This window comes from Ascaphus truei, chromosome 1 (genome assembly GCF_040206685.1).
Source record: "Ascaphus truei isolate aAscTru1 chromosome 1, aAscTru1.hap1, whole genome shotgun sequence".
Classification (NCBI taxonomy): Eukaryota; Metazoa; Chordata; class Amphibia; order Anura; family Ascaphidae; genus Ascaphus; species Ascaphus truei.
The window spans coordinates 47,132,042-47,151,236 of NC_134483.1; the positions used below are offsets into that span (position 1 = coordinate 47,132,042).

General features: G+C 42.0%; 1 protein-coding gene across 2 annotated transcripts in view; it reads right to left on the reverse strand.

The window, feature by feature from the left end:
• Window positions 1–19,195, reverse strand: part of PDZD2 (PDZ domain containing 2) — a 385,311-nt gene that overhangs the window by 270,241 nt on the left and 95,875 nt on the right. For both annotated transcript variants that reach the window (XM_075587491.1, XM_075587482.1), the window contains exon 4: window positions 14,484–15,307. In XM_075587491.1, coding sequence (XP_075443606.1) covers window positions 14,484–14,959 — 476 coding nt within the window. In that variant the 5' untranslated portion in view covers window positions 14,960–15,307. The remainder of the gene's footprint in view (window positions 1–14,483; window positions 15,308–19,195) is intronic.

A 19,195-nucleotide genomic window follows, 5' to 3' on the forward strand; every position in this document is an offset into this window, starting at 1 on the left:
ATTTTGTGCCCAGGACATCCTTGAAAATGAGAGGTAACTTAATGTTAAAATATAAAGTCAAATAAACTCAGTGCATCAGATATAAGACAAAAGGGAACAGCGAGAGGAAATCAAACAAAATACAAAAAGGGTTCAGATTTGGGTAAAAAAAAAAAAGGCAATCAATCAATCAATCAATCAACCCCATGTAATCCCTTGAACAGGTCACTGGCATTTGTACCCTAAGGTCACAGGCAGTGTTGCCACCTCGCCGGGTTTGACCCGAAGACTTCGGGTTTCGGGTACTTTCCTTCGGGCTACGGGTTTAGCCCATCAATCTCTGGGTGGCGGCGGTGTGCTGCTGCGGGTGGCGGCCGCGTCTCCGGCATTCTCCTGCAATTCCCCCGCCAACTGCACTGAACATGGCTATGCGGTGTCATATGATGCCACGCAGCCATGTTCAGTGCAGTGCGAGGGGAGAGTTGCAGCAGATATCGGGAGACGCCGCCAAGGAAGGGAACTTTATTTTTCCCCTCCGGGTTGGCCATCAGTTGAAGGTGGCAACCCTGGTCACAGGAGGGCTTGTCCCTTTAGCGCCTTCAGTGCCAGAGGATCCTGCCACCTTCATGGCCACTGACTGACCACGTGATCGCTCTTCTGAGCAATACGGTTTATTCATTTATTCCCTATTACATACATGTTTGTTTTTTTTGTATATATCTTCAAGAAGCAGTTCCCCCATTTTCAAGTCCGATCTTTAGGAAATTAGTTTATATAAGAAATACTGACGTAACCGCTATATTTAATTATAGTTACACAAGATGTTACAGACATGTGCTATTCATCTGAAGGCTGTGACAATGACACAGGCAGAAACCAGGAGAGCCATTTACAAACTTTCATCACAAGTTTGTATCGGTTTGGGAGGCATTCTTGAATCTGAATGAAATTAGGTCACGCTGACACATTTTGTGAGGAAAATGCATTTGCACAAGATCTCTCCATCTAACAAGACATTGATAAATTAGAACATACTGACCCCTAGAGGACGCATTATAAAAATGGATTTGATTTTCCACGAGTCTGCAAAATGTACTCGGTCATGTTTCGCTTGAACATTTGCCAAAAATGTAGGTCAAAGTTGAAAAGTCAAAGCGAAATGCAAAATTCTGTAACAACTTTTTTTGAATTTCGCTGGAAAACTCACACTGAAATGTGAGTATTGCAAGAGATAGAGATAGAGGAGATAGAGATAGAGATGATAGAGATAGATAGAGAGAAAGGAGAGAGGGAATATCATCGCTCTTCTAGACTGGCATCTGCTTCTGGCCTGAAATCTCTCTGCTGGCTTCCTATTAGCGATACAAAAAAGAAAATGCGCAACCCTAAACTATACCAGTGCACTATATAATATATAAAAGTGCAAAAATTATATAAAATGTATACATATACGTGAATTGATATGGGAGCGTCTGCAGCTGTTTAGTAGGGGTGGCTCAACACCACCGAGAACTAGAACAGAACATTTTTCTTGGCTTCCTATTAATCTGCACAAACTACCAAATGCTCCTCCTGTTTTTAAAGGTTCTACACTCCTCCACACATATACATATGTATATATATATATATATATATATATATATATATATATATATATAACAGTCAGCATTGCACCTGGTAACGTAATGTGACGTGTTAACGCTTCTGTGAGATTTAACACAAGAAATACCGCAGCTCCTTTAAAAGCAATAGTAATGCACTCGTTCTCTTTAATGCCAACGTTTTGTTCCACGTTAACGGGGGTAATAACGTCTGCAACATGCATCTATCTCAGCTCGGATCTCTGGTACAGCTCTGAATCGTCAAAGCTTATCTCATTTTTGCAGCTTTTCCCTTTAAAGCCCTCTCCCTTTTTAAATCTTTTCTTCCACGTCTCTCCGCATCCATGAAACGCGCTTCCACGTCTCTCCGCATCCATGAAACGCGCTTCCACGTCTCTCCGCATCCATGGAACGCGCTTCCACGTCTCTCCGCCTCCATGGAACGCGCTTCCACGTCTCTCCACAAAAAAAAGTCCTATAATGCCGCTGTGGGGGTCACATGACGTTGTGATGTCATAAGGTGTCGGACACTAGGTAAGGAAGGGGGGGGGAAGGGCACGAGCAGCGGGGAGAGCAGGAAGGGGGGCGCAGATGGAAAAGTTTGCGCACCCCTGGCGTATAACATATTTTATCTTTAACTATTCATGCAATGTCTTGTATATAATGTATAACGCTGTTCATTTAATATAACTATGTATTTGTAACCATGTATCTGTCATTATAACTCTGTGCCCAGGGCATACTGGAAAACGAGAAGTAACTCTCAATGTATTACTTCCTGGTCAAACATTTGTTATAAATAAAGGTAACTATGTAATTGTGTAATATAATCTGCAGTTTAACAATAATATGTTTGAGAGACTGAACAGGCACAGGGCAATGGAGACGTACGAGTACAAGAAGTATTTATTATAATTGCTTATTAAAGAAGCATTCCGTGCTGCTTGCCATTTTCTTATCTGAACCCATGGGTCATCCAGAACTGCCCCGTGATCCTCCACCCACTCTGGCACCAGGGAGGATATCTGCCCACCAGACACAAAATGGTGGCAGGGCCAGGGCTCGTTCCCAGCAGCCATTAGAAAAGCTGTGATGTCATGGGACCGTAATTTAGCCCCGAGGGATTGGTTGAGGTCAAAAAATCCTCATCACGTTGGCAGCAGGGTTTGCAGCCACAATTTTTCTGTTATTTCACATAATAAGACCCATTAGTTGGAAAAGCAGCAGCCGTTTGCATCAGAAAACGGAAAGGTAAAACTGACTCAAGGAAGCATTAAAAAGAAAAAAAAAACTTGCAGTAAGTAACATGAACCTTTGTAACATTAACAAGGATTTTGATTCCAGAACTTAGTCATGTAACAAAAAGGTGAGCTGTGAAAGTCTGCCGGCTGCAAAACAGGGGGAAAACTAATACAAATTATCAACGAAACAAACCCCATTTAAACCTTAGGAAGTCATTGGATTGTTTGTTTTTAGGAATATGGTGCATTTTATTGGCTCTATATTTGTACCAGTTTTGCAGCCGCAGGCTGTTACAAATCCCCCCCAAAGGCTTTGGGTGTCATGGACAAGCAAACTCTGTGCTGCCAGGGTTGCAAATGTGACGTACAGTATCTGAAACAGACTGTGATAAAAAATAGGCCAAAATGCTCATCCATAAATATCACACACAAATCCCAATATACTGTACGTAGGGGGATAGCATTCCACACACAAAAAAACACTTATGGAAATGAAGGGAACAGAATGTCCCACCAAAACAATTAACATTATTCTGCTAATCTAGCATCAAAAATGGTTATAAATGTAGGAGGCCCTAAACGTTGAACGTTTTTTAAGGGTAGTTTATGTAGCCGTGACCCCTGATTCACCCTGAAAGAGCGGGAGGTTGCGCCTGCACAGAGTGAGTTGCTAAAACCCGCGAAGGAGGAGAGTGCAATTGGTGGGAGGGAGCAGACCCTTGTCCCAGCAGCCCCACGGGGAGTGTCAGATGGTAGAGTTGAGCTAATGGGCTTAGGAGGTGAAGGAGATATAGGGAGGTGGTTGTGCGCACGTGGAGGATAGCTGGTTGGAGAGGAGACGGAGTGTCTGTGTAGGGGAGGTTGATCCGCCCCGGCGCAGGCCATGTGCCCCAGGCCCAGTTAGCCCTGAGTCACGGTAGAGACAAGCTGAATTAGGGATCGCCCTAGCGAGGTTCCTGTTCCCGTAGTATCATTAGACCTTGATCGGGACTATACTATCGAGTGGGAGGTCAGGGCTCAGACCCCGCTTGTGGGTGCCAGAGTCCGGGTGGGATCGCCCCAGACCCTAGAGAGAGAGAGAGAGAGAACGGTGTCGACATGTAGAGACCCTTTGTGAAGACCGTAGCAGTCCCGGGCACTGGAGTGCTCGGCAGGTATTTCAACAAGTGCACCACCGGTACCAATTATTCGTTCGAGACACTGTGGCTGCGCAGTCACCCATACACACACACAGTTGTCTACAGTTGAGCGGGGGGACTAATCCGTAAGGATCGGACACGGGGTGGGATCACCCGGTGGAGGGTGTGGGAGAGTGTTGGCGTCTGCCGTGGCGCATGATAGTGTTGGCGTCCGCCGTGGCACAAGATAGTGTTGGCGTCCCCCGTGGCGTGTTATAAAGTGTACTCACTGTAATGTTATTGTATGTACCTGAATGTGAGTTTTGCCGGCAAGTAAAGGAGGTTGGTTATAGTACTTGGCTGTGTGAGTGTAATTCTTGCATATACGTCCTGCGAAGACCCACTCCCCCTTTGGCGGGAGCTGTCGCAGGTGGAGGCGCTGCACCCGTTCTAGATATTGCGCGCACCCCAGGCTCTCCGTGGCAGAGACTCAGGCCCTGCGAGCCTGCAGGTAACACAGCACAGGGTAGCGGCTTACTAGCGATAGGAAGCAGTCAAGTTACAGTACATGAATATTTAGTCATTTTGAAGAAAACTGATCTACACATCAGGACATTTCAATTCCAAAAAACGAAATCTGGCATCGGCATATGAGAATGAAAATGGTTATATTGGTCACAAAACTAGATATTATAAAGATTCCAAACGCTTTGCTGTGCAGGGATTCTGCTCCCAGAACGTGTGGTTAGCAAGCTGTTTGATGTGGCAGTGGTACACTACTAGTACTTAGCACTATTTATTCAGAGATCCCAAGTACCAAGTGGTATGTAGCATGAAACAACCTCCAAATTACCCTTAAACACATACTGTAGTAAATTGAAAAACAAAGAAAGGACTCTTATTCTTAGGAAGAAAAAAAAACCTGAAGGTTTCTAAAGCTGTGCACGCTAGGTTTACATGCAAGACGTGTTTCCGCGGGTCACATTCCCTACGCTTCATCAAGTTAACAGTGCGAGAGAGAGAGAGCGCAATTTATGAGTGGTCCCATTAGGTCTTGGATATAGCAGGTGCACACGACGGAGCGCATGGCGTCACGCTTTGTGGCCTGTGATCCACAGTGACGGGGAGGCGTGGCGGGTGGTCGTGACGTCACGTGAGCGGTTCGCTTTCATTGGCTGAACGTCGCACGTAACCCGGCCGTCGCGCGACAAAAACAAATATTTTTGTCTCGCGAAAAATCTGCCCTGCCTCATTGAGGTGCGGCCTCTTGCTCGCGCCGCGCGTGCGGTCGCACACAGTACCGACGCGGCCTTAGGCTCCGTGTGGCGAGATGAAAGACACCAGTGGGATATGCAAATACATTTTTTAATTTGTACATATTTTTTATTAGCACTTTTCCCCGATCGTCTTTTGTCTCACCACATGCAGCACAGGTTCATCTATTCGGAGGTCTATAAGCAAAAGGGCCCTCGCCAATACTGGTGTCTCCTGATTTCTTTTTTTGATGGTAATGTCACAATATTTTCACTGATTTAATGGACATTGGTGAATCTGGCCCTTTATTAGTCATTTAAAATGGATCACAACCTACAATTAATTTTACAAACTTACATTTTTGCATTCCCATTTGTTACCAGAAATGTTTAAATAAGCATTTGATTATGTAGTTCTAACACCCACAGTGGTCCGGGAGAAATGTAGATTTGTTATAGAAAATAAAGTTGTCCTCCAGCGCGTCTTATTGCTCTTTTAAACGACCTACCACATGGATTGTGGTGGTTTCTATTGCTGCAAGTGTCCTTTAAAAACGTCCTTGCTGGAGGTGCTTTTCAGTCACTTTTTCTCAACTCCTGACTTGTCCGTCTGGGTCCATGGGGATGGGAGGCTTTCTCAGACTCGTGCACAGTCTGTTGTCCCTCTCCTTCTGCAGAGCTCCCTGCTGCTTGTCAGTGTTGGTTGGCTGATCCGCCGACTCCACAGGTATGGTGGCTCCAAAATACCAAAAAGGGAAGCCTTCCACTACTGTCAAAAACTTCTGCCACAAGTGAGGTGGCGGATTCTTCCCTGGCTGACAATCTGCATCATACTGAAGTGTATAGTATGGCAAACCTGAAAGAAGGTCCCTGCCAGATTTAAAAGCTTGTGCACTGTAAGCTACATTAGTTCTCTAAATGTTATATATTCCTCCCACCATTTTCCCCCCTTCGTTTTACATGAAATGAAAGTAAGTGTACTACTATTTTTTTTTTAATCTATGTAAAATTACTAAATAAATAAGTAAAAACAGAGTAGTACATGAACACAATGTTCTGAATGTTGACACATCACTCACCAGAATGTGTCTCTACATCTTAAACTGTATGTATAGACTAATGGTGTTAATAGGGGTTAATAGGGGTTAATTTTAATGCATTAGGCTGCACTTATAGTATCGGCGACAGCTACGCGTCGTCGCATCAAAATAAATGTATTGACGCAGTGCGCTTATATTAGGCGTGCCGTGACGGCGCAGTCGCTAGAAGTCACTTCAATTTGATTTTTCCAGCGACCACAGCGTGACGTCGCTGACACTATAAGCGCAGCCTAAGTGTTGAATAGACAAGTTGGGGGATTTGGTTACAACAGCTACTCACACAGACTATGAGTTCTTGTGGCAATATCCCCAAGGCTCATCTTTTCCTTCGCTGGCATTTAATCTAGATTGAAAAGTTTAACACAAAAACAAAAAAGGTATGAACCGAAGGGTCCACATCCAGTATTTGAGTCTGGTGGGCCACCTTTCAGCTTTTGTCCACCACTCTTCAGATGTCAACTACAGTACCTTCATCATCTGAAAACAATTACTGACAGGCATCAATGGAACACCCCAAGGACTGACCTCTGATCATGCCAAATACTTGGACATGGCTACCTGTGCTTTCTCACCCACAAACATGTTATACTCCGTAGCACTTGGGAATACGGAGGTACCATATTGGCAGTGTCATCTAAAAACAGTAAGAGGGTTTTGGAGAATTCAACTGATGATGCAGTGTCTTGTATTCTACGGTATTTAACACTTTACAAATTTAAAGGGGCAATCCTTTCTGGGACAAAACATGTACTAATGCCAGTGACATTACCTGGGTGATTGAAGCCCAATCCTATAAATATATTTAAGTCATTTTTTTTTAAACTTTGTTTGTAAACATGGTGAGCTGATAATTGGGAGGGGTTCGATTTCACACTCTTCTCTTTTTGGAATTGTGTTCAACAAGAGTTTGCACAGCCAGAGCCCCTCTCCAACTCCCCCTATCTTTATTAGCTCTATGACAAGTGTCTGGTGGAATAAAGGTAAAGAAAATACTTGAATGATACACACTACCTTATTCAGAAGCCGCTAAGAAGTGCAATTTGTAATTATTTTCACAGAAGCAAAATAAGCCGGTACTTGTTTTTAGCAGTTAGATTAGTGTAAGGAAGAGAAATAGATTATTAAATGGTTTACAAAATATTATTTTCTAGCGATTTTTGTGGGGTGGTATTTTTAAATACATCATATAGCCATGCAAATAAACAACATATACAGATGTAGCATGTGACGTTTCTTCAGAGAACACAAAATACCTGCGTATAACAGAATATCACAGGGTTTGTCTATAATTCAATGGTAGTGTTGGAACAGAATATCCCAGTATATCCGAACATATCACACCTAAGGAACCAATGCAGCCTGCTACAGCTTTATAATGTATATACTGTACATATTATTTGGTTTCTATAGCATCGCCACATTAATCTAAATTGAACGCTCTAAGCCCTTGTATAAAATGCTAAAATAGTTGCATTCTCCCCAACATGTCAACTCTCTAGAATCAACTTCACATGATATTTTGCACATCGAGTGTTAATCCCCCTACTTCCTTTAAAGGTAGAGATAACTTACTGATAATGTTCCCAGATAAGCTGTAATAGAAACGTCCACGTCTCAGGACTATCGACTTTTTAGTGGATGAAGATGAATCTTTAAGGGTGCAGCACACGCTTAGATTTCCAATGCAGGGATGACAAATTAACAGGTGTATAGTGATGCCTGGACGGGAAATATCACAGGTACTGTATCTCCCGATCCTCTGATGTCCGAGGAGTGCGAGTAGAACTCTAGCTGATAGGCCTGTGGGACCCGTGCAAGGTGTCCATGTCTGCAGTCAAGTTTGCTCATCATTGCAGAGTAACCTCCATCCTGGATTTGGTGTGCAAATATAGCCTGGTCTTTCGGCTACATTATAATTACAGCCGATGGATCAGGCTATACTTGGACTAAATGGAACTGCACCAACAACCATTTTGAAAGCAGTTTTGGAAATGTTTCCAAAGCATGTAATTTACAATTTGGGAGATGTCTTTGCTTCCAATTTCTGTTTGTCTCCTATATACCTGCAATGTGTTCTCAGCCAGTGCAATATTAAAACATATTGTTGTAATATGAAAAATTGCAACACGAAATGTAATATTTAAATGATTTAGCTTGAATGTTCTAAAGGAACTTTAAAACTGATTTAACAAACGTGATGCTCGTCCCTTTTCATGAAGTCACCGTGAGTCAGTCACATGCCACATGACAGGGTGTTGTTACCTACAAGATTTGGCGGAAGAAACGGGGAAGTAGATTAGATATGAAGAAATGTTACAGGAAAGGATTCTGCTTCGCTGGGTACATTTTACATCTCTAACAACCATCAAACAAAACAATGGTATTTTTAAGTACAGTTTTCTATTTTGGAGAAATACGGATGTAGAGACATTTCTTTTGGTGTGGGCACAAATAGTGACCATTATGATTTTGTAATATCTTTGTGACACTGATAATATTTGCAGCATTATTCCTCAGTCGGATATGAGCCCATGTATTATAAATTGCAAAGCCAACAAAGCAAATTGACCATTAAAATACAGTAGAAGGGAAGAATACGGTAATTACAACTCTAATATATGTTGTGTGCGGGGAATTTAAAAGCATTTTAATTGGTGCATTCAATGTAAAAAAAAAATCCAAAACAGATATACCAAAAAAAATAAAAATATGATTTGTTATCTGTTGGTTTAATTTATGTTGGCTTCCTCCACGATGCGTCTCTGTCCATCAAAAGCACTAACTCTTATTATTATTTAATTATTGCTAGAGAGTTTGCACTCCAAAGACAAAAAGGCATGAACCGGATTCCATTAAAGGCCCATATGTACAAAGCTGTCATCTGACACAGAGCTCCTTCCAGTCAATAAGCTGTAAGGTGTCTCCCAGCGCTGGAAGGGGTTATATAGCAGAAGGCTGCTTAGTATGTATGGGCTTAAATGTGTCACTTTGTTTCACTTCTCCTTAATATGCCTCATAAAGGATCCTGTACTATTAAATATTGGTCTACAGCAGGAGTTCTTAACTTTTTGTACCTTAGTCACCCCTAAGGGACCAACAAGATCACCAATCACCCCATACCAATAATGTTATACTGTATATGACATGCATTTATGTGACAAGAGATAAAGAAGCTTTCACACGATGCATCTGCCACGTGTTATTCTAACAGAATAAAAGAAATACAGTGTTACAAATAAAGAATGGAAACAAATGTTTGATGTCTCGGGTTTAGATCATTTTTAATATTTTAAAAAAATGTAATATTAAGAAAATCCCAGCACCTTCTCAATCCCCCCTGAACCCCATTCAATCACACCCTGGGGGTGAAATCCCTGGTTAACAGGCTGCATAACCAAAATCTTGCTCACCCCGTTTAGCTCTCTTCAATCTAGTGTTAGGCTGATACCAACCATTGCAACGTGTGGCATCATAAACAAGAAAGTGTAGCAGACAAACATGCTAAATATTTCATGGTCACATTCTGAGTACTGATAAGCATATTTACAAGTATAGTACTTTATAATAAGAATTGTATTTCCCACAATGTACACAATGCACGTTCCCACACACTATTATTAAGAAATACATGCACCAGTAGCTGCAAATGTGCCCTGAAGGTTGTTTACAAAACACACGGCTTATGAAATTTCTCATGTGGGCACAGACAAAACAGCTTCCAAATAGTTGTCTGCATGGTTTCCTTCAATGCCTCTCAAAATTATTACTTGAGAACTATAATTAAGATGCGGGCCTGCACTCTATCATTTCACAGTCGAATACAGAGGTGTATAACAACCAAGAGAACGTTGTAAGCCCCACAAATCAGGGCTTACAGAAATGCCAAAGAAGGGCACTCTAAGGAAGGTACAAAAGATCAAACATTTATTGAATGAACAAACAAATGCAAAAGAACAAACAGACAGACTATGATAAAAAAAACTAAAAAACATTTATTTAGTGGACCGTCTCCATATCCTGCCTATAATAGGTCAGGAACACTCCCAAAAGTGGGCAAAAAGTGCACAAATAGCTCAATGCTAAAGGGGGGGAACCAAGAGAAATATCTCCCCCAAGACACCAAACTAAACTGTGTGTCTGGGTATAGCATAATTAGCCTAAAAATGTTATGCAAGACAATATCTGAGTACTAATAAGCTACAGCAAAGTGTACCATTTTAAAGCCTATGGTAGAGCGAAAAAAAAGTGTTCAATGCAAGAAATGCAACTTATACAAAAAGTGACTGCCTAGACTGCAACAATGCCCGAACTGTTACAATGCATCTGTTACACTCCCAAGATAAACAGGGCAGATAATAAAGCAGAATGTCATAGACAGATCACATGGTGTAATATAGTAATAGTGTTAGGCACCAGTATGAAGGATCAAAGAGACTATGTTATATATAAACATCCATATAATCTCTAAATACCATCACAGTTGTATAACTAGAAATAGTGCAATAATCTTGCATAGAATCCTATTAAGCCCACACTCAATCAGCATTTGTAAGGAATCGGGGTGAGCATCCACCGCAACGCTCTCCTTCCTTACCTGATGTCTTGCGCAACCCCGCTGTCCTTACAGCGCACGCTGAGCTTTTCTGACGTCACGAAGTCTGGCTCTGCCCCCGCTTGCGACGCGCACATGTGACGCATGTGCACCGCTCCCAAGCTGCGTGTCAACTTTCCTTATTATGCCCACCTGTCTCCTGTGTCTCTCCGCCTATCGGTGCCTCCGCGAAGGCTGCGCCTCCACTCTGCACCCCTCTCTCATTGCTCATGCTCTCCCATACAGTATATGCTCAGCTGTGCCACTTGCACTTTGGCTGAGCATAGTTCCAGTTAGCACTGTTCTCCCATTTCCTGGTTCCTTGTTCTGCCTTGTCTTGTTCCCTGCTGCCTTGCTTTCAGATTGATCTCCTGTGTACCGGTCCTTCTATCGCCTAGGACTCCACACTTCTGGCTTATCGACCCGGCTTACCTCTCACCTTCCGCATCACTCCAATCCTGACCACGGCAAACGTACACTGACCATTCTACCGGCTCCTACCTCAGACCTCGGCAAGTACCTGACCATTCTACTCTCTCCAATCCTGACCTGGCTGCCCAACCATCCGCACTCCAGACGTGCCCCTATGGGTGGCATTATACCCATTCCCACGTCAGTACCGGGGTCCCGCCTTGTTTGTGGTGAGCATGGCGTTACAGCATTACACGGTAAAGACACAACAAAGCCAATTCCTAGGCAGTAAGGATACCAAGAAATACTCAAACCTCTGAATTGGTGTAGTAAGTCACAGAGCAGAGCAAAGTGTGGAAATGCTGAGGCAGAGTTATACGTTGAGGTACAGATAGCGTAGGAAAATACTGCCGATGTTAACTGGAAACATGCATGACATGCATGAACTGCCGGTGGCTGCTACTCAGTACCAGGGTGAAGGCGCTTGTGTTTCGCCACGTGGATCCGGAACCCCAAGTTCCCGATAGCTTAACTGTGTGCCAGATGATAGCAGAATGCTGACGGGGGTCACAGGAGAACACCCTTATACAGAGGTGTGCAAAGTGGGGGGCGCTACAGAGGTCCCGCGCTCTCCCCCAAGGCATTTAAATTAAATGCCGGGTGGACCACTGCAGCTTCTCCTACATTATCTTCGGCAACGCGTCGCCATGGCAGCCGGTGTCAAATACCGGCGCTGCATCATATTGCCACGGCAACGTGACGTCACGTGACCCCGTGACATCATTTCACGCCAGAGCCGAGGAGGAGGGGGGTGCGACCCGGGAGGTAAGCAGGCAGGGGGGGCAAGTTAAAAACTTTGCGCGCCCTTGGTCTAATACAACAAAAATGAGGGATCATTCCTCTTCGTGACTAACATTTGCCGCTTCTCTTAAAATAAAAAAAATACACGGTGAGAAGTTTATGGGCAAACATAGAATGAAAATGAATGAATGAAAATGAAATTTGTCCATATGAAACAGATGGCTTATGTACGTACATACTGTATGTGAACCATGGTAGGGTGGATCAGGGGCTCAATGGTAGGGAGCCTTCTGGTAGGAGTATGGGAACCTCTGGTGTACTTGCTAAATAAAGCCAATCACACTTTTAACCTAATCTCTTGTTTATGACGGTTATTGTGGAGGGGTATATTGAGGCGCCAATGATCAAGAGAGTGAGGGAGGAAGAAAATATAAATAGTGTGTGTGGTTCAAATCATCCTTGTGTTAAAGCTGCAGTTCAAGCAATATCCTATTTGTCTTCTTTTTTTAATAAATCAGTTCTGTACTATGAGAAAATACTTGTATCATTTAAAAAAAATAAAAAATAAACAATTTTAAAGACTTTTATGTATTCTAATGTAACTAGCATTTTTGTTCCTATAGCAACAGTTTACAAAGTCACATCCCCTTCTGAAACAGCACCCCCCTTTTTGTGCCCTGCACTCTCTCTCTCTCGCAGTTAACCAATTGAATCAAATTCCTGCCTAGTCACATGATCTTCCTCACAGAACTTTGGCTGTCAGTGCAGCAGAAGATTACCCAGGATGAGTTTAGTGAACCCCGAGCCGAATCTTCAGCGATCGATTACAGGAGAACGGATCGATCAGCAGCTTAATCACTTGTCAGTGTGTAGATTGTATTGATGCACATATTAAATGAAGGAAAAAAAATGTTTTAAAAAAAAAAACCGACAGCTTGAACTGCAGCTTTAATTAAATGTGTGTTAGTTACAAGGCATCGTTTGCTTTACTGTACATAGAAAAGCCATCCCTTCTCATTCATGCAGGCCAGACTCTCACACTTACTTAGATAGGAATTCTATTAATGGAAATATTGTAGCAATGGTGAAATCTCCCAGATACAGCAGCTATTGTGTTGGATATGCGGCTGTCAGTGGGTTTTTATTTATTTTGATGGGGGGGAGGGGTAGAGGAGGAGGGGGAGGCATTACATTAGTGTAGTAATTGAAATGACCACTCTTTCATATGATGTGTTTTGCTTGAAGTTCATTTCTGGCGGCATTGCACCTTCTACATGAACGCAACTCTGCTCTGAGGAAAATCAATGGGTTTTTTCAATAGGACATCAAACACTCAGCAACATGTGACCTCAAATTAAGCAAAGTAACACGATACATAACAGAATTATCAAAACGGTCACAAGGTTTCAAATTAGACACATAAATAAATTAAAAAAAAGACAAGAGATGTTACTTCAGTAAAATTAATATTATATACACAGTATATGTTTTTATTTTCCCCTAGTTGTATGAACTGCAGTTTTGCCGTTTCACATTTCTTAAGAAAGCAAATAATATTTATTTTATTGTTATTACATCTGTAGAAACTCTGCATCACCTGCGAATAATTATTCAGTTGAAGATTCATGAACAAGTCCTGAGATTTCTTTAAATGGGCATTGATGTTTTTGCCTGAACTAAAAAGGATGATAACTACCTTAAATTCCCTTCACATATAGAAAATTCACAGCACATACACAAATAAGCCTTTTGTCATGTAAATATCTCAGAGAAACATTTAAATGTATAAAAACAAATAAAGTTCCATTTTTTTTCAAAGGAAAAAGCTAAACTTTTAAAATGTTTTTTTAACATGAAACTATATATATATATATATGCAGTGGTCGACAAATCACCAAAAAATCTACTCGCCGAACAAAAAAAATCTACTCGCCACCTAGTACCACACGCGTGCTGCTTGGGCCAATAGGAGCTCGCAACAATGTTAAATCCACTCGCCCGTGGCGTGCAAATGTATAGGTTTGTCGAACACTGTATATATGTATATATATATATATATACACATATATATATACATACATATATATACATACATATATATATATACACATATACACACACATAAATACATATATGCGCATGAGCACACACACCCCTTTTGCTCTGGTAGTGAAGGGGTTAGGAATGTTATGGGGACAAAGCTTTAATTTTGGTTTGTAATTTAATGCCATACTACTAATACTACTGTCTACCAATTCCACTGTCACATTGTAAGATAATTTTGTTGCTGCAAAAGCTCACAGAGAACAATAATTGCTCAAACCGAAATGTATAAAGTAATATATTACATTTGAATACCTTCTCCCTGACACATTTAGTTACCCTTACCTTGCACCGCAGACATCAACACCGACCATTAGCTGCCCATTCAGTGAGAGCACCTCATCTCGCAGTCTTATTTTCCCACATGTAGCAGCCGGACTCTGCTTCTTCAAGTCTGTTATCCAGATGCATCCAACATCAAGCACTGGTCCATTCTGTACTTTCCTCTTCTTCCCTCCCCTGCGTTTTTCGCCATAGTACCCAAATATGGGGATATTACCAAAACGTAAGCCAAGAACTTGTTGATCATCTCCATTTTTGGTTAGGTAAACGGTGCAAATTTCCATGTCTAAGGTTCTCTGGTGGCTCCCCGACATACTTTCGTCCAATGTAAAGTTGAACTGTATGTATTCCTTTACTTTCCGAATAGCGGCAAGATACAAACTCTTCTCTGGTCCATTGGTTTCCACCTGCAGATTGTCCTGCAGCCATTGGTGAAGAAGAGGGAGGTACAATGCAGCATTTTCCTGAGTGATGGGCATTCTGATGGCCCAAGGATTCTAACATTATGTGAAGTATTACTTTAACATTTGCAGCAAGGTGGCCTGCAGTTCAAATAAATGATTTGAGGTAACATACACTCATAGCAAACAGATTTGAACTAAATAGGGATATACAGCTCAGCTCAAGTGATGTCACATTCTGCAGCTTGATAGCGCTACATAAACACAACCAATTACTATGGAGCATTCAGGATGAGGAAGGAAGTGTTGATGAGGAATTCATTGCTTAGCGTCGTTTCAAAGCAGTCTGCATATGACAGATTCATGAATCAGAGTTTCCAAGTCAAATGAGAAAAAAAAAAAAAAAATCTTTTGTCACCACTTGTCCTGAAAAATAAATAAATAATAGAATTACCGTACAAAAACATATAATTACAATTATGGCCACTCTCCATATAATTATACTACAATATATATATACTGTATATATATATATATATAACTATACAATTCAGATAAGGACTCATTTACTAGCTCTTCCTCCAAAGGTGTACCCAAAAGTTAAAGCTTGAAAAAACTAAACACAGAAAACTTCGACACAAATGTAAGGTGATCATATACAGTAGTCACAATTTTGCATAAGCAACATGCTCAGTTTCAGTTTTTTGTAATCATATCTTTTTTCAAAGTTTTTATTTGGCATCAAAGTGTATAAAAATACCAATTGAGTATACATACATACTGTACATAACAGTGTGTGAGTGTGTGTGTGTGTGTGTGTGTGTGTGTGTGTGTGTGTGTGTGTGTGTGTGTGTGTGTGTGTGTGTGTGTGTGTGTGTATATGTATATATATATGTATATATATATATATATATATATATATATGTCTCTGGGATATATATTTCTATGAGGACAAAATGCATAGGTGGGTTTAAGTTACTAAAAAGGATCTCAGAAGATTTTTCTAACCAAAAGGCATAGGGCCATACTTACTAATAAAGGAAGCAAAGTCTGCCGTATACAGGCATATGAACCACATCATTTCAAGCGCCATCCCAGTTTGAGATATTACATTTGAAAATGCCCTTTACAAAATGATTGCCCTGGAGAAACAATATGCCACTGGGGTCAGCCTAATTCTGATAGCAAATGGAAAGCCCTGGCACCATCATAAGATGACAGTGCAGCTTCCAATTGGGTGACCCAACCGCCATCTTTCTTTTTCTTTTTCTGCACGTAGTGGCAAAAGCAAAAAAAAAAAAAAAATGAATATCCGGTCAACCGGGAGTCTTCGGAGCTTTGAGGGCCACAGTCCAGCTCCAGAGAAACCCCTGGTTCATATAATAGTAAATAATAACTACTAGAAAGCCGGGCTGCTACTTTATTACTAATACAGTAACGCAGCAGGCCTCCCCCTGCCCTCACATATTCATTGAAGACTTAGAACCAGAGTGGAACCACACTATTATTTTTAGCTCCAGGGACCCAGTCAGTGTCGTCCGCGGGGCAGAAGCTGATTTGGTGGCTCGTGATATCCCACATGGGAACAGAAACACCAGCAACTAGAAGGGAAAGTATCTCGGGGTCCACACAGCTAAAAGTAGCAGGGTTCAGTGCTAGAGGTACCCCCAGGTTTTAACTCCGTAAAACAAAATATGGCCTTATACTTGTGATAAAGAGCTTCTATAGAAGAAAGTTAAAGTGAAACATTATAAAACCCGTTTCAGTGATGCATGCATTGCCTTTTAATTTTGCAAGGTACAGTGTTGATGTTGCATGTAAAGCAAGGGTCTCAAACGCAGTCCCCAAGGGCCACCAACAGGCCAGGTTTTATGGATATCCCTGCTTCAGCATAGGTTTCTCAATCAGTGGCTCAACGACTGAGCTACTGATTGGGCCATCTGTGCTAAAGCAGGGATATTCATAAACCTGGCCTGTTGGTGGCCCTTTGGGACCGAATGTCAGACCCCTGATGTAAAGGATACCTGCCTGCTTGCTACACTTGAAGGACCACGTAACATGCAATGTATTCTATTGTTGATCTAATAACCGTATAATATAAACAGGCTGAAAAACAGGTTACATTCCTGAAGTTGAAACGAATATTTATCCGTTACAGTAACATATGACGAACCTGGAAAGTCATGGGCCCTGCAACGCTAGAGTCCTTACTGGCGCGACAGGTACGTCATGTCAAAAACATAGGTGGAGCCCCCCGCTACTTCCGTTTCCGTCAGCCAAGGGGCATTGCTGGTTATGTGATCGCTGCTGAATCCATCACATGAGCTCAAAGTGTCCCAGAGTTCTGCTGGTAATCTGGTACTGCCTGACCTCCGGCACTGAAAAGGTTAATCTATTCACCACATCACTCACCATTTGTTTTATTGGAGATGCGTGCATAGATCCTCCAGTGCGTACAGAAAAACGATCACCGTTTTATATGGTTAACCAAAATCATCCATTTCCTAATTTTAAAATTATGCACCGACGGTCTCGAGATACTTTTGGTTTCTCGGCCAATTTAAAACCACACTCGGCTTCAGATGTCAAGAGTTCAAGATGAAAAAAAAAACCCCAAAGCAAATGAAACAGATCCGCCACGTGAGACATACACTGTGGTATCTTAAAATATGTTCTAACTAAAGACAAATGTGTGACTTAACTGGCAATATGACTGGACATACTGTATATTGTGACAATGTGTGATCACAATGCAGAACAGCTCCAGGCCTCTTAAAGATTAGGGCCCATATTCACTAAGCAGTGCTATTCCACAAGACACTGCATTGCTCATTCCGTTGAATGGGCTGAAAGGTATCTCATAGCACCTAGGCTCATATTTACCATGCGGTTCTATGCTACAAGACTGCGTGCTGGCACCTCCCTCCTGCACCGGGTTACAGCACGCATATTGAAGGTGACCGTGTTCACAGTGCAGGTTCAACGGATTATTCTGATCTTTCATAACGGGAAGATGTTGCACAATATGAATACAAGTTGCACAGGTGCCTTATTACTTGGGTGTTAAGAGTCCATAGCAGACACTTACTGACATTTAGAGGGACCCATAACTATCATTCATAACGTCTTCTTAACTACTCAAGGTCAAAACCCCTCAAAAGGATAGAGATACTTGGTTCTGCATTAGAACACATTCCTATATTATGGAAATACAATAGACACACAACTAACCCACATTTTGATATGACGCAGGGAGCTAGATGCTAGGGCACTGATAAGATTAAGTTATGTTTTTAACCATGTTATCAAAAACGGTCTTTGTATACTGTAAGTGGGTAAAGGGCACAATTCAATTGAATCAGGAGATGAAATTCAGATTTTCTTCCAATAGGTTAGAAGTATAAAATACTGTATATGATAAAAGATCAAATATTACAATGTATTTGCATGACAATGTTGAACGCTACTGTGACAGGGTGAAGTCAACCCCTATCAGTTATGCCTGGGAAACATATGTCTGAGTGCTGCATCCAGCACTCAGAAGGTTAACTCAGGAGGAAGATAGGTAATCAGGATGTAAGCTGACACCTGATAGCCAGCAAGGTAGAAAAGGATCTTGTTACTGGCAGTAGCTGCCTGCCTTAGACCAGAGAACACGGCTATGTGAGCTGTTAGCCAGAGGGATTTCACCAAAGTCACTACTTCAACCAAAGTAAGGATTGTTCTTTTGTTTTCCTGACTGCTTAAAGTACACTTATGGTTTAGTTATGGTCTAGCCAGCCAGCCTGCTAGATAGGCCTGGTGTGTTAGTCAGATCTCCCAATGTGGAGCAGGTTTTGTTTTGGTTTGAAGGGACAGTGTACCCACATGTTATGTTATGTTATGGAGAAATAAAGCCACTGAACGTTTTCATTATCCTGAAACTATGCGTGTGGACTGTTCCCTGACCTCGGCTACAGGCCGTCCTGCCACAGGTGGTGTCAGAAGTGCGATATCGGGCGGCCCCTGTATCTGAAGGGCCACACAGGAAAAAAAATGGAGACCATTTTTTCTCAGTTCCTTGAGCAACAGCTCCAGCTAGCAGAGAAGCAAGCGGAGCGACAAGCACAGCAAGATGAGCAACAGGCCCGGCGAGAGGAATAGCTACTCCAACTGCTGGCCGAAGGCCCAGCCTCAGGCAGACCAGCGATTCCAAATAACCCACCGGTGATGCTGCCTAAAATGAAGCCAACCGAAGACCCAGAGGCATTTCTCCTCACTTTTGAAAGGCTAGCCACGGCCCACGGCTGGACAGTTGATCGCTGGGTAACGACT